General features: G+C 37.8%; 3 protein-coding genes across 8 annotated transcripts; all 3 read right to left on the reverse strand.

Annotated features, from left to right (window-relative positions):
• Positions 1-520: 520 nt before the first annotated feature.
• On the reverse strand, positions 521-3,687 carry LOC140777282 (probably inactive leucine-rich repeat receptor-like protein kinase IMK2). Its single transcript, XM_073121299.1, has 2 exons — positions 1,693-3,687; positions 521-1,386 (listed from the first exon to the last, which is right to left on the reverse strand). Exons 1-2 carry the CDS (start codon positions 3,470-3,472, stop codon positions 767-769), a joined length of 2,400 nt encoding a protein of 799 aa, XP_072977400.1. The 5' UTR covers positions 3,473-3,687; the 3' UTR covers positions 521-766.
• Positions 3,688-5,937: 2,250 nt separating this feature from the next.
• Positions 5,938-11,445, reverse strand: LOC140777970 (dehydration-responsive element-binding protein 2B-like). 6 transcript variants are annotated; one of them, XM_073122437.1, is made up of 4 exons: positions 11,172-11,444; positions 8,774-9,056; positions 8,519-8,568; positions 5,938-7,268 (listed from the first exon to the last, which is right to left on the reverse strand). In XM_073122437.1, exon 4 carries the CDS (start codon positions 7,130-7,132, stop codon positions 6,452-6,454), a length of 681 nt encoding a protein of 226 aa, XP_072978538.1. In that variant the 5' UTR covers positions 7,133-7,268; positions 8,519-8,568; positions 8,774-9,056; positions 11,172-11,444; the 3' UTR covers positions 5,938-6,451. The 6 variants fall into 6 exon arrangements, with proteins under 6 accessions (XP_072978538.1, XP_072978534.1, XP_072978536.1 ...); XM_073122433.1 differs by having other exon boundaries at positions 5,938-8,568; positions 11,172-11,445; XM_073122435.1 differs by lacking the exon at positions 8,774-9,056.
• A 931-nt stretch (positions 11,446-12,376) lies between these two features.
• LOC140779013 (protein GET4) lies at positions 12,377-22,232 on the reverse strand. The gene is made up of 12 exons (XM_073123950.1): positions 22,019-22,232; positions 21,067-21,146; positions 20,554-20,632; positions 19,429-19,510; positions 17,991-18,141; positions 17,495-17,585; positions 17,262-17,345; positions 16,593-16,639; positions 16,164-16,292; positions 14,748-14,832; positions 13,962-14,042; positions 12,377-12,867 (listed from the first exon to the last, which is right to left on the reverse strand). The coding sequence occupies exons 1-12, from the start codon at positions 22,064-22,066 to the stop codon at positions 12,859-12,861; spliced, it is 966 nt and encodes a 321-aa protein (XP_072980051.1). The 5' UTR covers positions 22,067-22,232; the 3' UTR covers positions 12,377-12,858.
• Between the last annotated feature and the right edge of the window lie 742 nt (positions 22,233-22,974).

A 22,974-nucleotide genomic window follows, 5' to 3' on the forward strand; every position in this document is an offset into this window, starting at 1 on the left:
TTATTAGTGTAACTTAGATTGCCATGGGCTTAATTATTTTTTAGATTATGAGTTTGTGCCGCACTCTTATTTATTCCCAAAGTTCTAGCAAGTCTCAGTTAGTTAAGGCTAAAACATAGAATATGATTATTGAATTATAAAAGCATGGGAGCCGACACATGAATGGAAAAGGCAACAAGTTGGTTGAGCTTTGAGTTGGCTCAGCTCAATAGGAAGGTATTTTAAGGTTGAGATTGGACCAAAGGATAGGATTAACTCTCGGCGAGGTTTTGTGTTAGGGTTTGAATGGAGGATGGACTTTAGAAAGGCACAAGACAAAGAAAGCTATGACCTATGGGTACACCCACAGGCTAGGCCTAGGTCATCTAGGGCTTGGGCGCATCCAGAGCAGGGGGAGGTGTCAATCTTAGCTACGATCGATTTTGAGAGGCAACGGCCCAAAAATGAAAGCATTTAGGATTGGACACATCGATAAACCAGGAATGGATGATCTAAACGCACAATTTTGTTGTGGCAGAAAGTTTACAATCGCTCATAATTAACAAAAAGCAAGTTACTACTTATTAAATCTCATCATTCCTACATCATAATCTTACGATCGTAAGAGACCAAAAGTAAACCAACAGACATGAGAAAGACCAACAAAAATAATCCTAACCTACAAAATTATGTACATAAATCCAACAGCATGCAACACCCAACAACAATTCAAATAATCTCTCTGACAACTAATACTACTAGTGTCATATAACACCAAATAGTAGCACTACCCTTCTTCAGCTTTGCCCTCTTCAGCAGAAGGCTCGGAGCCCCCGGCGGCCGCGGCCGCTGCTGCCGGCTTGATCCTCTCCAACTGCCGCAGCACTTCCTGCACCTCCGGCCGGGCGGCCGGCGACGGATCGACGCAATGCAACGCCAGCTTCAGCGTATCTACCAGCTCGTCCCCGGCCGCGTCCTTCGCCAGCTCGTCGTCGAACACCTCGCTGCTCCACTCCTCCTTCACGGCGGACGCCACCCACTGCGGCAAGTCTAAGCCGTTGGTCGTCTCGGCCGGCGACTTCCCCGTGAGGAGCTCGAGCAGGACGACGCCGAGGCTGTAGACGTCGGTCTTGGGGCCGGCCTTCTTGAGCTTGGAGAGCTCGGGGGCGCGGTAGCCGAGGGCGCCGGCGGCGGCAACGACGTTGGAGTTGGCGGCTGCGGACATGAGGCGGGAGAGGCCGAAGTCGGAGATCTTTGGGTGGGAATCGGGGTCGAGTAGGATGTTGCTGCTGGTGAGGTTGCCGTGAATGATGTTGGCGGTGGTGTGGAGGTGGTGGAGGCCGCGAGCTATGCCGGTGGCTATGGTTAGTCTTGTAGGCCAGTCTATTGGGGTGTTCGGACTACGACCTGAAGTGAACGTACCAAAAGACAAAGAAAATAAGATGAAGTTGAAGTTGTTGTGATTCTACGTAACAAATGAAAGAAATTAATAATCTCTACTGAAAGATCTTTCGGTTCGTCACCATAGGTTCGAAGTTGAATCTTAGAGATATAATTCTTATTTACAGAATACTTTGTCAAAACATTACTACTTTCCTACTCGTCAATTACTATTTGATTGATAGAACTACAGATAAACTAGAGAATCTGCATCAGCTTGAGCAATGAAAAGTAGATTGAAGAAAGAAATCAGCAGTCTATATATTGACTTACCATGTAAAAGGGCAGCAAGGCTCCCCTTGGGCATATAGTCGAACACCAGCAGCTTCTCCCCTTTGGGACCCAAGTAGTACGCCCTGAGAGCCAGCAGATTCCGGTGGCGGATCTTCCCGAGCACGGCGACCTCCGCCTCGAACTCCTTCTGCCCCTTGGCGATCTTCTCCCTCAGCCGCTTCACTGCCACCTGGCTGCCGTCCTCCAGCGTCGCCTTGTAGGCCGTCCCGTACGTGCTCTTCCCCATGATCTCCGCCGTCGCGCACAAGAGGTCGTCGGCCGTGAACGCCAGCGGCCCATCGAAGTGCACCAGCTTCCCCCCGGTATCGCCGCTCGCCTCGGTCTCTGTTCCCGTGGCCGGCCCAGGCTTCTTGGCCCCGGCAGCCGTGCTCTTCTCAGTAGAACTACTCCTTCTTCCAAACAAACAGGACAGAAGAACGCAAGAAAGAAGAAGGAAGAAGAGGAATGCAATGCCTGCAACTGTGAGGATGAGTTCTCTAGTGTTGAGCTTTCGGGCTCTCGGAGATGATGGAGATGATGGAGAAGGGAGAGTCACCGGAGGTGAAGAAGAAGAAGAAGAAGAAGGACATGGGACAGAAAGATCAAATCCACACAGTTGGATGTTTCCACTAAAAGAGCTTGAGTTGAATCTTTTGGAGAGCAAAAGAGGAACAGAGCCGAACAGGTTGTTGTCGGACACATTGAAGTAGGTGAGATTGGCCAGTTTTTCAATCGAGGCAGGGATTTCTCCAGTGAGGTTGTTCTCAGACAAGTCTAAATGCGAAAGGCTACTTATATTTCCGATCGCCGGAGGGATCTCGCCGTCGAAGTGATTCCCATGGAGAGAGAGGATTGTTAGGTTTCTAAGCCCATCAATGGCTTCTGGGATCTTGTTGCCAATTTGGTTGCCATCAAGGTTGAGCTGAACCAATGAGGAGAGGTTGCAGAGTGTTGCAGGGAAGCTACCATTGAGCTGGTTGTTACTAAGAGACAACTCTTGCAGCCTTGTTAGCCTACCAAGAGAGCTTGGAATTGACCCACTAAGGGAGTTGTCATCAAGCTGCAAGATTTGAAGCCGAGAGGCTTCCCAAGAATCAGGGATAGACCCAGAAAGGTTATTGCTTCGGAGGAGAAGAAATGCAAGGGAGGTGAGTCTAGTTAGGCCAGTAGGGATCAAACCAGAGAGGTTGTTGTAGCTAAGGTTGAGCCTATACAGCCTAGTAGAGTTTGAAATAGAAGAAGGAACACTCCCAGTGAGCGAGTTATTGCTCAAGTCCAGTGTCTGAAGCATTAGGCAATTGCCAATGGACGGCGGTATTGCGCCGGAGAGGCGGTTATTGAACAGATAGACCCCTCTGAGATCGCGAAGAAACCCGAGGGCCGACGGGATCTGGCCCCTTATAGCATTGTCGTGGAGGCTAAGCTTCCTCAACCCCGACAGCTCGCCGACCTTCTCGGAGATGTGGCCGCCTAATCCCCGCCATGGTAGCTGGATGGCGATGACCTTACCGCGGACGCATTTTATCCCGGCCCACGCGCCGGAGCACGCGTCGAGGCCGGTATCATTCCAGCTCCTCAATACCCCTCTTGGGTCATCCAAGCCATACTTGAAGGCTTGCAGGCCTTGGTAGTCTGCTTGGGTGATGAGTACTCCATCCCAAGCTTGGCACGGGACATGGCCGATGCTTACAAAGTAAACAAGGTAGAAGAATAGAAGAAGGTAATCCCAAGTCCTGGTGAAGAACTGAGAAGGCCAAGTTGGGTGATGAGGTTCATCCATATCAAAACTACTATTGCAACTAGCGAGAGAGGGAGAGAGAGAGATGGTATCAAACTACTATATCTAGTAGTATTGAAGCTGAGGTGAAGAGGAGAGGGATTGGGAAGGAGAAATAGATAGGGGGAAGGAATCTAATTTTTTTAAGGAAAGGTCAGAAGGATTTGTTCAAAGAACCAAATTTGGGTTAGATGCTAACGGCTAGTTTTTGCTCAGTGTTTTCCGACCAGAGCAGAGCAGAGGCGAGAGTTAATAATAGGAGGAGTTTTTAAGCGTTCTCGGGAAGTTAAAAGACACAAAGAAGAAAAACACCAGCAGCAATGCAGGAATTTAGTACACTCGGGTACATAATAGCCAACGATTAGTTTCCAAGTACTAAAATCCTTACATCTGGGAACGGAAACAATCCGATGCGACTACAACGGCTAGTTTCTTTCGCGGATCTCACCGCCGGTGTCGTCCAATCCGGGCCCTTGGTTCTGAAGCGAAGCATTAACTAACGGACGACCAGGGGGCCTGACCTGCACGTGCAGCGCACGGATAGGCGAACAAAGGCGGCAACCCTTTCTTTGTAATTTTTATTTTTATTTTTATTATTTAAATTTTCCTCTTCTTTGCCGTTAAAAGAAGAAATTTCCAGTCGTCTCGTCTCGATCTGGAGCATGAAATTTTGGTCCGACGTAGTTGGATCGAAACCCAATTAACTTGTCTGAATCGATCTATGCCAAAAGAGCATCGGGATTAGATTCCAAGATTTTGATCAAAACACTAACAAAAGCCTGTTTGATTCTTTCATACAAGTACACGAATTTTTATATGTCGTATTTAGATGTTCAAAACTCTAAATTCCAAATTTATATACTTTATTTTTATTTTTATTTTGAATTTTGGATATAAACTCAAAATTCTAAATCCTGAGATTATTTTTTCGATCGGAGGTTTGTTTGTAAAAACCCTGAAATTATCAACGTATATATACCATCCATCTCTAAATAATAAATACAACAAAAGAAACAGAGATTTAATGTGCAGGTATACTCGGTTCTCATCTGGTGTTCCCTGCTTCATTAAAGTGCCATAAGTTTTCACTATTTCCTATAACATAAAATAAGAAAGAAGGAGATGAGATGAGCATTGGGCATTATTGATATTGAGGGGTGAAATCTAGGATAGCATATTTGTCTACCAGCCATCTGCAATGGAAATAAAAGCTTGCTTCCAGTTCCAGTGCCCATTGGTCCAGGATCAGTAGTACTACTCACTCACTGCCCCATCCATAAACGTCTCCTTCTTCCTGCACACTTAAATGGGGGTCTATTGAATTCAGTGGGGGCAAATGGAAAGCATAAGCACTAGAAGAAGAGTCCAAGAGATCCTGCAAAATGATAATTAGATTTTGTTAGTGAATATAAAATATTGGATAAAAGAGGAGATGAGAGAGAAGTCTCACTGCTAAAACTACTTGGATACCATACTAGTATAATATAGGTTGAATTACTCTGGTAGGTTTCCGTTGGAGTGGGACAATGCAAATGTGATAATGATGGTTTTTTAGGTCAAGCTTTTTTACTCTATTATTATTATTTAGACAATGGAAGTAATAAACTCATAGAAATAAGTCATAATGAGGTCAAATCTAATCTATTCACACTAGTACAATTCATCCTTGAGAGTAAATTGATGCTAAGTGGTTGATTCTCCACACCTAAGATTTAGTTCATAGAACTCGAGAAAATAAATCAAAATAAGAAACTGATAAAGAAAATCTCACTTCGAATTCGCCAAGTTGGGCTTCTTGCCATATTGATTTGTAACCCGAACGTAGTTGACTTTAAGGATTAAACTTCATATAGATGAACTTTTTTTGGTCTATTAGTTTTGACTTGTGAGCCTAGGATTGCTGATAACCTTACCTTCTTCGGCTTCAACTCGAGCTTAATTTAGAGACTGTCTATGTGGAGGAAAACTGAACACGAGACTCGTTAATAATAACAAAAATGGGTTCAAATCAAAATTTAAATCAAGTTCCATTCAAATTCGATTTGCCACGCTTGCAGTGACTCGGTGAAATATTATTCGAGTTGATTTTTAAGTCAAGCTCGAGTCAATTTCTAAAAACAAAGTCAAACTTACTTTGAGTTTATCAAGCTCCAACACATATAAGCTTCAATTAAATTGGATACCTTATTCACACTAGGCAATATTCATCAACTCCAAATATGGACAGAATCAAATAGATTCGAGCTTACAGTATATAGTCTTCCAACAAGGATCATTGAAATTACGACCAAACGATAGCAGAAAAAGTGATGTACATCTAGGAAGAAAAATAAACGATAGCAGAGCCTATGAGACTGACCCACAAATCACACATCAGAAAGAGCATTTAGAAAGCATGGAAGAACATTACCTGCCATCATTTCATGGAAGCAAGTCAGCTACTCAGAAATAAAGAAATCACTGAAGGATTCAGAAACACAAATTTATTATCTAGTGGTTAAAAAGTTTTAGTTTTCTGTTATACAAAGGGAATAGAGTCATAGACCCATCAGGACCAGACTCGATTAAAAGAAAAAAAAAAACTAATCAAGTCCATAAATGCCTGATATCCACCGGCATACTATGCAACACATTTGACTGTGCAATATCGAGCTACACCCCTATATCTTTATTCATTTATTTATTTTATATATTTATAAGTATACCCTTATTTCCAAGGAGTAGAGTAGGAACTGAAAGAATTGACAAATGTTACGCCAACAGGCATAACAAAGCTCAATTCACTACCTTACAGAAGAACCAAGCAGAACCAGCCAGATCCCAGCAACTGAGTTGAACAGAAGGTTGATGAGAAAGTCCCAGCAGTCAAGTCCTGCCCAAGTTCCGGCATTTGAAAGCAGTTTGCTCCTCAACAATGCTAAGTTCCAACAGAAGAGGCAGAAAGATCTCCTTGCAGAACCTATGTCGGATATTACCTACTCGTCACTCAAATGAGGACTCAGAATCCCTCTCCAATATGTTGATCTCTGCATTCTCAAACGGAAGAGAACAAGTTAGAGGATTGGCAAATTGCGCACTGGGACCGACACCCTCGCTCCCAATTTCGCCTTCTCTGCAGCCTAAGAAATTATCAATATCCTCGTTCATTGGGTTGGAATCCATCATCTCTAACATTTCGTTGACATCAAAGTACCAGTTTAAACCATCATTTTCAGACAAGAGATTCTGTATTGGCTCTAAAGGTTCAAACATCTCTGCATTTATTTCATCCTTCACTTTACTCGCTGCAACTTCATCAGCCAGCTGGCTTTTAGTCCTTAACTCCTCACCTGATTTCTCTATTCCTAGTATTGCAGGATTTAGAACATCGGATACATTGGACTGATGCGATCTACCAGCCGATTCATTTGATGCTGAAGTAGTGGCGCTGAAACTGGGAACAGCATATTGATCAGGAAAGTTAACACGAGCAGAAGAACCATACATAGCCCTAGCAGCTTCATCGTATGCAAGAGCTGCCCTCTCTGCAGTAGGGAACGTTCCAAGCCACAAGCGAGTGCCCCTGTTGGGTTCCCGGATTTCAGCAACCCACTTGCCCCATGTTCGCTGTCTTACACCACGGTACATGTAGTTTGGATTATCTGGACCTCCTTTTCCCCGCATGCAGCCTTTCTTTGATCCCTTTGCAGGTGCTCTTGGAGTATGTTTCTTGCCATTTGCACATTCAAGCTGCTGGTTCTGCTCCTTCCACCATTTAATGGTTTCTGCAACTGAATGTGTCCTCCGTGACCTTCTTTTCCTGAGAGAAGCATGAAACTTCAATATGTTAGTGCAGAAGATATAGCACTTCAAACGTAGTAGTAACTGAAGCAAGAAGATAAATAAATTAACAAATCTAATGAAATTAAGGAGAATAATTGGCATATACATAGACAGCCAGCATCTTCCAACCACAGATATGTATATATCCGCTATCAGTATTTAAGGACCACAGTAACATAAACAAGTAAAACAAAGCACGATCTATTTTATTCAATATATCAAATCTTCTGCTTTTTTTTTTCTGTAGGATTCACGATACCCAGATCATCCATCACAACCATATCAAATAAATTACATGAGGAAACACCATGTCCCATGAAGCTGTCAAACAAACACTTGAGCAAAAGCGAGTTAAGCCAAAATCATCTTTTCACTATCGAACACCTGTACCTCCAACTGAGTCCTGTTTCAACCATAACTACCACCAACTTAGTGCATCACCAGTTTGATTATACTTGGGCCAAAGCCTACCTGCACCAACTTGCAGAGATCTCGGCCTCAGATGTTAATGGGGCTTTTTGTAACTGTCGTCAGTAACAAATACAAAGTTTTATTTTCCTTTAGAAACAAAGACTTTAGCCAACCATCAATTTCCCATCTTACTCGTGTTCAAAGAGACATGATAAAGTCATTCTACCTTCCACTGAGTTCCATTTTGAATAAAGCCTACCTCCCACCGAATTTCCTCCCAAAGAATAATAAGTTCTACTAAATGTTTCACCATAAGCAATTTGACCCAAGAATAACCTTGGCCATCATATGACAAAGCCATCAGACACTCCCAGCTCCATCCAAGTTCCACTATCAAACAGTGCTACCTCCCACATGCTTCAGCACCAACTGATTCAGTCAATAGCAAATCCATTCATCAAATATTCCTAATCTTACCCATGCTCATTGAGAAATGAGATGTACAGCTCAATGGTACAATCTTTGATCTAGCATAAAAATCTGCAATGCTAAAAGCTATGAGCATTAGAACAAACAAATATAAAGCTCCCCATTGGGCAACTGCACAGAAGCTGTAACTTCAAATGAAATATAAACTGCCAATATAAATAACATGAGCCTCTGTCACATAACAATAATCTGATCACCTCCTGAGATAATAAATAGCAGCTCAAAAATATGAGAATGTTAGTCCCCACTGAGATAGACGACACTAGAGCTCAAGCATTACACATTCCTTTAATACAAGTATGGAAATCAAGTTATCAACATTCATACCTAACGACTTGATGCAATCAAGAATCCCGAGCATGGCAGCTCTCCATATTCTAGGTTAGGCAAAGATAGAAAAGAACAGGTAGCACAATCAGCCAAAGCAAGTAATCAATAAAATAAACTAAAAATAAACAGCAAACAGGGAAAACATCGAAACTAAGGATGGTGGAGAAAGATGAGGAGCATGCCACAGAAAAAAGAAGAAGAAGGAATAAAGGGAAGACACGATAGCAATGAATAAGCCAATACATGCCTTACCTCCCAACCTTCCAACAGTCTCAATCCCTCAAAAAAGAGGGGGACAGAAGGAAGCACCCTGTTTCATCTCCCTTCTCCTTAACCAGCTCTTCTCTCTTCATACGGGACAGAAACATGACAGTGATATCACATTCTATGACATTGATATCACATACTACACTCCCACATTTTTCCTGCCCAAACACCATAGGCATTTCGCATATGCCCAACATCTTAGCAAGTAAAACTATCCTTCCAACTAGCGAAAAAGATCCACTAGACGATTGCATGATGAACCCTTCATCTGTAAATATCAAGATAACACCACATAAAACATAGCAAACTCTGCAAGTTGATACAACCCGCACTGTTCATCTTCTTGTGATAGAAATAACAGCCCATAAGCAGTAATCTATTTTCAAAATTTAAACATACTTTTGATCATATTAGACCTTAATCTCAAGCTCAATCTCACTAAGGCATCAATTCCACCTTCCATGCAAAATCACACTCAATCTTCCAGCCCCTCCATCAAATGTCAAGACTACATTATCCAATAACATAGCGGTTGTACAGCAAACAATCAACAAAAAACCTCAAACAAAACCATATAAATTAAAAGAAAAGAAGAAAGAGAAGAGTACGCCTTTTCCTCTCACAGAGCAGAAAAGGACACAACACACACCAAAAAAAAGAAAGAAAGAAAAAGAAAAAGAAAAAGAAAAGAAAAGGAAAATAAAAAAAGAAGGAAAAAGAAAATCAAAAGTAAATAATTTATTTCACTCTCTTCTTGGCCTATTTCTTGTCAAAAGATACTACCGCTCATCACTTCTCTCAAGGAACAAACAATTTTCCAAATAATCTGACAATTGATCAGACTAGATCATTCATTCCATCATAACTGCAATTAGAAATACACAATGTTTCCCTTGAATTGAGTTGACTTGGTCGTAACAGCTAATCTCATATCATAGAACAACGTCAATAGTGTAACTGATTATGAATTCCTAACGTTCAACAGTATGATTATTTTCTCCCAATGGGATACAAACCTAAATATTCCTGATTACTTCAAAAAAGCCTCTCCAACTGCATCTTTCTAACTTACCTTGCATCTGAACTCGTACTTTGATCTCAAGTTTCTTTTTTCCAAAAGGACAGATTTGCTTTCAAGAATAACTACATATTAGTTCCAAAAATCCTACCAAATTGGAAATAAGGTCTCCAGGCCTATCTCTAAATTTTCAAGGCTAACACGCTAAGGCAAGAAACTATTGCAACACCAGATAATCCTCTATAATAAGACATAATCCACGCAATTTCACCTCAAATAATTCTCAAGTAAGAGCAATGATGATGAGCACCTCCTAAACTGAACAAACGTACAAACATCATCTACATCTTAGCAAAATCCATATGTAATAAGTCACTAAAATAATCCCTTTTCTCCTTCCATTCCACCAATTTGATTGATATAGTTTTCATATTCAACAAATATCCGTATCACAAAATTTATCGATTATAGTCATAAACGCTAGATAGCTGACATTACCAAAACCAAAAACTAAGAATCTTCAGGTAACAAAGAGCTTGCACATTCTTGTAAATCCATTTTACATAAACTATAAAAGCATCTCACAAGAATAACTCAGTTCTTTCGGAGATCTGGCACTAGGGGAGTTCGGGCTTCCCCTCGACCTCTCTTATTGGTTTTGACTCCTCCTCCTACTCCTCCTCCTCAACATTTTCCTTGTACTACATGAGGGCCTTGGCCCGCCTTTCTTTCTTACCTTTAAATAAATATAACTAGGCTCAACCCACTTCCTCTAAAAAAAAAAAAAAAAAAGAATACCTCAAAGTTGAGAAAAAACAGACTAACAAGTACCACATCAACCTCCGGATCCAGTATCTAGCTAAGAAGAAGCATGCAAAAGATATTCTACCCAGTAAAGTTGAATTAAACTAGCAGTAGAAATCAATGTTGCTGACATATCTAAAGCTAGAACTGAAATTCTCAGTTTACCAAATCACCTTCAACAGATACATAAATCATTCAATATCATCTTGGGGTGTGAACTCCACAGCTAGAAAGATCTCAATATACTAAATTCCTTTTCCCCAATTGTACACTCCAAAACTCGAAAAATTCCACTTTTTTTTTTCCTTCCATGGCTAAGGGCAACCAAACTCCTCATTCATAACCATCGTGGAACCCTATCATTTCACTTCCAATTCTACATTCAGAGGTACGAAATTAGGTTCGATCCTACAAAGCCCTACCACTTAGTTTCAATAAAAATAGAAAATTTGAAGAGAAAAAAAAAATCAGGGCCCAAATCAAATCATTAACAAAGGAGATAACAAAGAAACATATTAAATCAATCAAGCAGAAAAAAAATAAAAGGAGAACCCTACTCACCTCTCTGGCGCGGACATCTCTTCTTTCGCTCGTTTACTTTTAATCTCTGATCTCTTCTGAGGTCTCTTTGGATCTTTTCCGCTTGACGATTTCCTTCTCCTTAATTTCTCTCGCTCTTTTGTTTATAGGGTTATTTTCAAGGAGTTATTTTTTTCCCCCCGGAAAGTATGAGACGAGGAAACGAGGTGATACTTTATAGGTGAGGAAATGGTGGACGCATCTCGGGATTCTTCCGAGTTCCGAGTGTGTTAGCTGCGAGCCTTGGCCAGGAAGGCATCAAAAGCCTTATTATATTACGTGCTGTGAAACGTATCCGACTCTCTCTGCGAGATAATATTTATTTATTTCTTTTGGGACACGTGAATTGGTCTTATATTATTAGAGTTTTTCTATATAACATTCCGTCTTTTATTAAATTACAGTTCACACCTTATAATTTCTACTATTTATAAATTAAACTCTATAATTTAATGAAGAAAATATTATACTATTAGATCTATTAGTTGAATTTAATTTAGCTTCTGAATTAAATTAATTATTTTAAAAAAATTATGAATATTCTCTCGGCTAAGTTATACTTACCCAACCAGTATGTATTAACTCAACGCACTGAGCTAAACACAACATATTTTAAGAGCATTTTAATTATTTAAAAATAAAATATATCTAATTAGTAGAATATTTTCACGATGTTAGTTCAAATCTAACACAAAATATATTCTACATATATTTACTAAATTACAGAGTAAAAATATATGATATAAACTATAATTTTATTTAAAAACAGAATATTATATACAAATTTTTTTATTATTATTGATATAAATTGAGAATTAACCCGAATTAATATTGATGAGTTTAAAGAAAAATTAATACTTTTTAATTACTATTTTACCCTTGAAAATATCATTTAACTGTTATTCTCTCTTCTTTTTCTTCTCTCATTTTCAATTTTATGTCATATTAAATATAACTATTACAAACTATACTAATTTATAAAGAAACACAAGAAAACTTATATTAGAATAAGCTTTCTTATACTAATACTAAAAATTAGCATAGCTATAGCAGTGTTGAAAGTATTCTACGAAGTGAAAATAAATGGAGGCCTGAGTGCATATTTTCTCTTTGAAAATAAAGTAAACTCAAGAGCCAGAAGAAAAGATGATAACCAATATCCAAGAACATCCAAGGTGAATACCAAATTGAACTTAGGGAAACTTTCATGGTTAAATGGCAACAATAACTGTTACATCCATTTTACTGATGAAAATAATAACTATAAATGAACTACTGCAAATACCTCAAATGAAATGCGTCTCCGTTGACAAGGTTTCCGCAATAAAATCAACAAGACTTTCGCTACTCGATTTTTTTTATCCGTGATGCTATCAAATAGGCAAAGCTTGAATGATTGTTATTACAGAAAAATGTAACATTATTATGCTAAAGTTTGTCCAGGTTGACTGAAGATCAACATTGACTCTGCCCCCAAGTTCCAAGTTGTCTGATATGGCCATTAAGATGCTCTGCCTGCAGGAGATAATTAATTATCTGGGAAAAAAATACTCTCTCCAACTTTTCTACAATTCTGTCATGTGAGCTTTCTGAGTGGCTACATAGGAGGTGCTGATGCCCTAGTACGTATTTTGCCGTGACCGCAAAGGGGAAATTCTGATACTGCAACTCACATCATCTGCAGCGAAAGATGTACAAGTTTCTAAATATTGGATCTATTACTCTCTCAAACAGTCTAACTATTGGATCTACTGCACTGCAATGCAAATACTCCTTTGGAAGAAAGAAAAAGAAGTGCCATCCCACTATCAGCATTTACCATGAAGTGATTAAACATCCCCTTTTGCAAACGGAAAACACATGACATGTTAAATGAGTTCCTGTCATTTTTGATAAGCTGCACTAGTGATTATTGTCATCTAAGTTTCAATTTATATGCAGATCAAGACAAACAAAGCTACAAATATTTAGACAACAATAGTTGAAACAGTAGGACTTCATTGTTTCTTGTTGCTGCGTCTTTAACTACAGACACTGGAGCATCACTAATGCCAAATCTGGCTATAAGGTTATACTATGAGATGCAAGAGAGCCTTCAAATCTGGAAGGCCAGATGCGCTCTCAAAGTTTCAATGGCTGCAAGTGGATTGGGTTAGGTTAGAATATCATTTAACAAAATCTGATATTGCTTCTAGGCTAGAAAATAGATCAAGCACCTAGTACCAATCATTTAAGTATGTTGACACAAGTAGAATAATTTTTCAGTTTGGTTAGTTGGACTAGGTTTGAGGTTATACCTAATTTTCTGGGTTAGGTCTCAGTTCCTGGGCAGCCTAGTCCTTAGCTTGAGTCCAGACCACAGGTCCTGGGTATGGTCAGGCCGGGCAGAATTAAGGTCCAGACTGGCCATTGAATTTTCAAAACGCCCTTTTTGGGCCAAACACAGTTTGGGCTCGTAGACAATTTGGGCACCAGTACTCATGTTCAAAGTTAAGGTATCCACTCGTATCCTTTTCTTATTTTACAGGTAGTCCTACATAAATATAGGATCTTCAAGTTGATAAACCTTCAAATTGATTTTTAAATGTTTCTACTCTCATCATTATGGCATTTTTATCCTTTTACCAGAACAATCATATTAGAATATTTGAAATACATTTCCCAAAGAATAAAGAAAATCCACTAGGTGATCTTTAATATGTAAAATCCAGATCAAGTTCATAATTATACAACTAAGTTAATCAGTAAGTAAGACCATACAGTGATGCAAACCTTAAAGAGATCACCAAAAATGCCTTGTAAGCCACTTTTGCGTCGCACACCATAAAACCTTCCAGCAATTTCATCCAACAACTGCACAATCATTGTTTAAAATGTTCAGTAAGATAAGGCATCCTCACAAAGTTAAATATATTTAAGGTCCATTCAAAGAGAACTTTATTCTTAGTGAGAATCTGCACAACATGCTTTTAGATCTTCATTTCAGATATGTGAACATAGATTTGTTCAGGCATAGCTGTCTAGTATAGTGAACCTAAATCACAACTTTCATCTATGGTAAATGATTACTTTAGGAGTTGTCACATCAAAACAGCCACTCATTTGATATCCCAAGTCAATTAGAACTTGCCATTCATTTGCAAGTTGATAAGTTGAATACTGAATATACAGCCAACCCAGTGCTAGGCACAGTTAGTATAAGGGCCTCAGAAAAAGGAAAGATCCTCACCCAAGTCATGCTCCTGGTTTTTGTCAAACGTGGCTTTGCCAAAATGTATGTTGCGTATACTTGTATAGAGTATATGCATGGAAGTGCAAGGGCGTGTCTACATGTATAGCAAAAAGAGTCTGCCCAAGTTTACTAGACACCACAATAAAGTTTAGAGAGTTCCTTTAATAGTGGATTGACACCACAATAAAGTTTAAGAAGAAAACATATTAATGCTAGACGAAACCCAGAGGAAGAAAAAAGCAGGTTAAAGCTACATAATAAATGTAATACTTGCCAAACATGTTCACAGAAATTGAAATAATTACTTCAGATTGTAGAGAAATTACCTCATCAAATAAAGATTCCCGTTCTGTACTAGACTTGTACTTTTCCCTTAACATTTTAAAAAGTGGAAAAGCATCTCTTTCCAACCTGTTAACAAGTAAAAATGCCACAACAGTGATTGTCAAAAGAATGTATCAGAATATATCTTCTATAATATATACAGATGAATCTATAAAAAGAGTAGGAGAGGTAGCAACACATTGCATCTATGTGCATATCTACACCAGCTAACACATCAAGCATCAAACTGATTAAAACATGTATATCTTTTCACTTGATTTCTTTCGTCCAACAGGTAAGCAGCCACTATAAACCATTTAAACTCCACTCCTTCTGTCAGTTAAAAGGTAAAGTTTCCAGTGTATTATTAGAAAAAGGTGAAAAATGAAAAATATCAACAAATTTGTAGAAGAATAAGACTGGCTCATGTTCTGGACTCTGAACAGTCATATTGAATCCCTCTTAGAAACTGACTGCCTATATAAGTTAATGGTTCACATTAGGCCCTTCTTTGGCATAATAAGGTTGAAAAAGCCACTAGCAAAATAATGACCCAGCATGTATATAATATATATGCATCTAAATCCATATTTAATTCATAGTACCTAATACCTATAGTTGATAAATAACCCAGCATTGCATTACCAGTTTGAACTTAATCCATAAGGAGGCAAACATATTTAAAATATGTACGCTAAAACACAAAAGTTCTACAATTTACCCACTCCACAGCTGTATATTATTTTCGAGGAAATTAGGCATGTTTTGAAAACCCACGCAGGTGACTCTGAAGTGATAATTAAGATGACACAACTTTTTGAGAAAAAAGCAGATGACAATGACACTAGAACACCTCAAAGACAAAAAAAAACAGTATGAGTATATAATAAATAATTGCAAAAGAGAGGTCGTGGAGAAAAGAACAAAAACAACACCAATATGCTTAACTTTGCACATTATGCCCTTATCTACTGTTGGTAACATTCTGTGTAAGTGTGTAACACATCTCTTCTGGAATTATTTCACATGGACCAGCACCTAGTCATTCACTTGACCACTTGGAAAAGCAATTTATGGATAACAAGGCGTTTGTGGTGGGGAAAGTATATGTAGGGTTAATATCACCTTAGAATTGCATAAGGTTCAATAAGTTTGCATCATTTTCAGAAGTATTGACTTAAATAAGCAAAAAATCCATATAAATAATCAACATTTATCAATTATAAAGTAATTCTTCTCAGATTACGGCAGTTATACAGCCCTGTCTTGTTGATAACTTGTTATCTGATCAACCATTAGCTATCCGAACAAGAGGGAAGGGACATTACAATGATGAATAAATGGAAGGTACATATCATATTAAAAGGAAAGGATCAGCTAGATAAAAGCTCCTCCAAAAGAGTGACGGGAATACTTACGTCTGTAAAAGATACTCAATGAACTGGATCAAATCTGACTGGGGAAATTCAAGTTCCTTAGATTCTAATAGCTTCTTAAGCTCATCCATCAAGTAATTCGCATCCCTAAGATTTCCTTGTGACAGGTACCTAAAAAACAAAAAGAATTTGAGAGTGAGACATTCATCTGTCCCAATAATATTTCAAGCAGATTTCATCAGTATCATATAATAGATACTGCACATTTTTATAAATAAGTTTGCAGATTTGATAATCAAATACTCTTCAAGTTTCATATTTGCCACCTGATCATGGATAATTGTAATGCTTCACAACAGGATCCAATATTATAGTGATCATTTCAGGTTGAGAATCTTACTAGTGTAAGTTTGTTACCTCTCAACATTTCATGGAAGGCAAGAATGATAAATTATGTTTATGGAAACTTACAATAGAACTGCACGTGCAATTGCTGTGTCATCTTCCCCAGGATAGCACTATCACAAAAAAAACGAAGAACATATAGTTTGAGAAAAGTAAAAAGGTAAAGGCCAAAATAATTATATTGGCTAGAGGGTTGCCATATAAGGAAAAAAAATAATATCAAGTAATAATGAATTTTAAAGATATGAGGTCAAATGGTCAATACATGCCACAAAGAAGTGTCAACCTAACCAAAATGTGTACACATGCAGACAAGTACAAGCATAACCATGCATGCAAAATTAATAGCTACAACAGTGCTGTCAACGGAAGCCTACACAAGTAACTATGACAAAGTTCATTTTCTGCTTCATCATTATATGTTGACGTTAGATAATTTAATTTATGACATAACCATACAACTATATAAGTATCAAAGGAAACAACTTAGGATACACAAATATCTTGGCTTACATCTTTTTTTATTTTAAAGATAATATACAAGACAAGTAACTGAAAGCATCAATACATCCTTGTCAGAAAGAGCATCCAAAATGTAGGAGTATCAACACCGGTTACAATGTTTTATCATGTTACACACTTACAGTCCCTATATTTGACTAAGTGGAGCAAATTAAAAATTGAGAACATGCTTTTCCTTTTAATAGTCATATTACAAAAAGGTTGAAGACTTACCTTGCCCATAAAGTTCACAAGTGTAGAAGCAAATTTGTTTGGATCTTTTCCACGAACAAAGTAACTTGAAACTTTCATCATATCCTGTAATGCACAAAGTTTCAAGAATCTCATTATTTGTGATTTACAAAAATAATTCATACTTGGGAAGTTAGAAGATAACTAAAATTTGGGTTCAGAACATTAAAAAGCAAAACAGTACTTGAAAAGTTATTCGAGGACTATCAAAATACCAACTCAGGAGATTCAGAATATAGATATTCAGCCAACATGTCATGTAATTCAGGAGATCCATTTTTTGGAGCTCCAAACTCCGCTGACCACCTAAGAAAAGGTAACAGCTATTATTTGTACTGCATGCCCAAGAAACTCAGGAAAATTTGAGGTTAGGTAAAAAATTGACACTAAATTACGTTGAAGAGTATAGCTACTCAGGTAATTGGAAAGAGAAAAAGAGACACATAATAAAACACCTTACAAATGTAAAAAGTGCATCCTCACATCAATCATGTACAAGCATATTTTAAGCAACAAAGTAAAATCTGCTTAAAACATTAAATTAATAGACTATATTGCCTTAAAAGAGATAAAATGGCGCATACAGATATCTCTTCCTGTACACAGATAGGTTCAAGACATGATTGCAAGCCTTCAGCAGCTTGCTTGAAAAAGTAACGAATTAAAGCATGCCCTAGCAATTAATAATTTAGAATCAGAGGAAGCAATTACTTTATTCCAGCTTTCAAGAATGATGAGCAACTCTCAACACGCACTTTTGCTGCCACCAAAGCTTCAGAAAGTTGCTGCATGTCATCATCATCTCCCAAGTGCTGTGGGACAGATATCTTTGGGAAAGCCTCATAAAGCTTGCTGAGACGATCTAGGTAAGATCCAGTCATAATAACAGAAAGATGAGGTTTACAGAAAAGACAATTCAATCATAATCTAAGGCAGAAAGAAATGAGAGAGATTGTTGACTTGTGGTGCAATATAAGCAATTTGGTCTCCCAAAAGAAAGTTCGGTGTAACATGGCTAAGGAGTGCACAACAATGTCTCTTAGCTATAGCGCTGTATTTTCCTAAAGCTTTAAAAATATTAGTGGCAACACAAAACATTGCAAATAACCATAACTGATGAATAATTCAATTCGAGACATGCAAAACTAGGCACTGCTAAAAAAAAATAATTAATCATCAATCATCCCCAAGATAGAGTCCATAACTTCTGAAAATGTGAGCAGGTTCTAGCACAATGAATTGATTCTAGAGATACCAAAGAAAAAAAAAAGGATGAAAATTACTTCTATAATTTTAATTAAATGATCAGAAAAGGTAACTGCATATCATGAAGAAAGAAAAGAACAATTACTTCTCAAGCTGGAGTCATCAATATGGAGTAAGTTACCAAACAAATTGATTAGTTAAATAAAAGCCCAAGGTTCTAGCTCGATAGTCCCATGACATAGAGTCAGCCAACTGCCTGCACCAATAGTTGCCAAGTCCCTAAAAGAGCGATAACTATTTACAGAACTGCTACTAATAAAATTATTCTAGGGCCAGAAGACCAAAACAATCAAAGTTTTACCTAAAATCGAGAGGAGAAGCAAGCCTCAGGAATATTATTTTGAAAATTTTAAAACAAAATTAAAAAGTGTCCAAGTTTTTTGTCATCCTAGTTTAAAATTTTCAGACAGACAAAGAAAGTATAGTGCCATATATACTCTTAAAAAATCTAGTGTAAGAAATTTTACATACATACATTATATAAATGAAGAAAAGGATCCCTACTCACCATCTGTCATGACAAGAATTAGAGTGTAATGTGCCATAGGACCTCTCAATGCAATAAGTGCGTAGAACAAGGTGAGCTTCTCTTACCTAGTTGAAGGGCTGTCTCACCAGTCTTTAGGTCAAATTAGCGTAAAATAAGATTTTGAACAAAAAATTGAGAACAGGCAAGTTTTAAGGCTGAACAGAGATCAGATTATGCAACCGTAATTTACAATATCATGAAGAACTAAAATTGACACTGTGATGTAAATAATAGAGTTCCAGCACGTTAAGAATTTTACAAGTTAAAAGCAAGTGAGCTTTGAAGTACCCAATACAGGAATGACACAAGAAGGACGCAAACAAATTGTAATGCAACATTAGAAAAGAATCTGACCAAGAGTTTCTTTGCCGTAAGGAAACTTCCCCTTGACAAGTGTGTCTACAAATAACACAGCAAGTTCACCTCCACAAGTTACCTACATTGATTCAAAGAGCATCATTTGAACCAGAGTGTATCTTGAGTTCTGACATGGTAGAATTGAGTAATCTTCTTGGATAATCCATCATTTTATCTTCCTTTTCAGTAGTAGGCTCTTTCAGGCCTAACAATAAGATTGCTAGCAAAATACTGTACTTCATGTGATACAAAGGAGGGTAAGAGAATTGTAGCACCAGTATTAATATACTGTAGACAAAACCACCAGCTCTGATGACATTGTAATTAAAATCTTCTGTCGTCATACTTGTGAAAAGACTCATTTCCAGCTCAGATTAACAAACTAACTAGCTCTCCTAGTCTAACTGAGATGTGATCCTGTATTTCTCAAGCTGGCCCAATCAATGTTCATCCATAACTTATATGCCAATAGTAAAGTTCAGGCAACCAAATTTTCACGAGTTTTAAGTGAAGTGTAGGTGACAAATAATTAGGATTATCTTAAGACTGATGAGACTTCTTATTCAATTGTATAAGGAGAAGAAGAAAATTGAAGTTCCTTTTACATGCATTCACTATAACTGGGCAAGCAATAACAAGAATAAAGCCTTATGTAATCAGTACAAATTTTGTGCTCCATTGAAGAACTTGTCATATGTAGATGTCAGTGTTCAAAACTATTAGAATACTCAAATGTAGTCCATTGAATAACATATGTGGTTGAATATTTGGCTGGCATGCATAAACGGACCACAAAGCATCCTATAAAGGGCCTAGGCACCTCTTATAGGTACCTGAACCATAGTCTTATTATATTTTTAATACTTATTGTTTCCTTTTGATGCACTAATAATTTAATTATACTATAAGAATATAAGAATATAAGAATCACCATCTTCTGATGAACATTACAAAAAAAATTAGCAGGAAATATTAATTTTTCATATGTTCCGAGGAACATATCACCGAAATCCATTAGGAGAAGATTCTAATAGCATATCATAATATGGTAGACTGCCTGATCAGTTATGCATAACATGTTATGCCAGGTATTAGGAGAAAAAGAAGAAGTAAGGAAGTAACCTGCCCATGCTTCAGTTGAATTAAAGCACCTGAGTGGAGGATCTCCAATGCCTCTAAGTACCTCTCAGCAGCTATATACCTGGTATAAACTATGAATCAGTATAACACACCAGCTAATTGAGTAAATTTCTTATTACAAATGAAACTCAATCAAAACAAAATCTTAGTATGATGGTTAATTTAAAAAAAAAAAAAATTTGGTACAAACATCATTATATCACACAAAAGAGAAACTGGGATATCATAGAACGTAAATCACACAAAAGAGAGAAACTGGGATATCATAGAACGTAACAGTCAACTTAGCAGTTCCATAGAGAAGTTGGAAAATCACCAGTAAAACACACATCAAGGCAATTCTAAACGTCATACTCATATGACAGCATTAAACTAAAATATCAAAATAGATGTCACCTAACTAATACACATCAATTTCATTGCAATTTTCAATCATGATTAGATCTTTCAACTTCAGCAGGCATGTTAAAGTTCCACTAAAAGATACTTTCATACCTTGCGCTAGTTGTCTTGTACATCTGTTGAGCTTCATAGAAACTTCCAGCATCTACCATCTTTTCTAGTTTCTCAATGTTCTGCAATTAAACAAGCATGTGTGGGATCAAGTTATCCAAAGATCCAAACTGAAAACACTGACACAAAATATTAAGAAAATCATGCCATATTAACGGAATGCTGCACATACTTCATTCGAACCAGCATATGTTTCAAGCCATACATGCCAATAAAATAAAATAAAATAAAAGAATATCAGACCTTAACAAGATAAATAAAAATACTCTAGTAATGTTAAAATTTTTGCGATTTACCAGCACAGAGGAGCTCCCAAACTTGTGTGCCCATTCCTCCTAATGCTATAACCAACCTCTAGAAGTTACTCATCAGGTACGCTTCATGAAAACCTAGTGAGATTATCTCATTTCATCTATAACCTACCCTTCCTCCGGTTCAAACTTCAAACCAACGCCTTAATCAAATATGATCCTCAATACTGAAACTTAGTCGCAAAACACCAACTTTTTCATGCCTCCTCCATCTTACTTCTATAATTATAAGAAAGATACAAGAATGCAATAGGAACAACCAAACTTGGAGAAAAATTAAATAAAAAAGAAAATAACCTCCAAGAAAGCAAGTCAGATAGCAAACAATTCCCAAAAGACCACCAAAATTAATCTTTGGTGTCCGATGAAACGATCTCTTCTATTCCTTCTCATTTTTCTTGCTCAAGCCAACGCCTGGATCACAACACTAACAGTGGCGTCGAAACTTAGGCTAAAAACATCACCTTTTCTGTCCTACTCTTACGCACATAAAAGGAAAGGGAATTCCTTGACGAAGGATACCGTACAACTATCGAGAGAGAGAGAGAGAGAGAGAGAGAGAGAGAGAGAGAGAGAGAGAGAGAGAGAGAGAGAGAGAGAGAGAGAGAGAGAGAGGCGCTCACCGCTTGAGGAGGAGGCAGTTCCCCTCGCCTTGCCCTCGGTCTCGACATGGCTGCGATTGCTCGAGTCTCCTCAAGGATTCGAGGATAGGAAAGGATTTAGCAGAGAGAATGAGATCCGAAAAACAGGAGAAGAAGAAGAGTGAGTTAAGCCACCGCCAGGACAAAACCTGAACCTCTTTTGGGGTTTGGTCTGCTCTTAAGCTATGTCTAAACGCTTGAATTTTCTCTTTCTTCCTTTTATATATATATATATATATGAACGAAGAAAATAAGATATGGACTTGTAGCCAATAAAGAGGTGTATATAAATTACTAATTCCATTATAATTTACTTTCTTATCTTAGTCCATTAATGGGGTCAGAGCTCGAGTTCTTTCTTCTCTTTTTTCTTCTTTGTCTGTGGGAAAGCATCACTTTAAACCATGAAAAAGCCACTGAAGAGAGCTGAACTCTGGATTCTGGATTTACTTAAGTTGACAGAGTGCATTTATAGATTGATCAATCTAATCGGCTTAGCATGGCATCTATACCCCATGTTCCAATCTAAACTCAATAAGAAGCTCTACTACATTGGCATCTCAATAATAAGAGAGAGAGAGAGAGAGATATAGAGAGAGAGAGAGAGAGACAGATTTAATGAGAAACAAAATCATACAGTATTCTAGGAAGAAAAAAAGAATATAAGCTACATCAATCATCCATAACAATGGTAGAAGAAGAGAATGGCACAAGGAACAATCAAACCCGAATCTTCCTCTGTTCTTTCTAAGAAAATAACAAAAGGAAAAGATGACTACCACGAGGACAGAAAGCACCATCCACTTCGAAGATCAAAATTTCAAGTAAACCGGAAAAATTCATTCACCAAAAATCGATTTGCTTCACAGTATACATGTGAGACTATACAAAACCTGAATCTTCCAGGAAGTAAACAATCATTCAACGGCCTCAATATA

This window comes from Typha angustifolia, chromosome 15 (assembly GCF_048772165.1).
Source record: "Typha angustifolia cultivar Huaian chromosome 15, ASM4877216v1, whole genome shotgun sequence".
Taxonomy (NCBI): Eukaryota; Viridiplantae; Streptophyta; class Magnoliopsida; order Poales; family Typhaceae; genus Typha; species Typha angustifolia.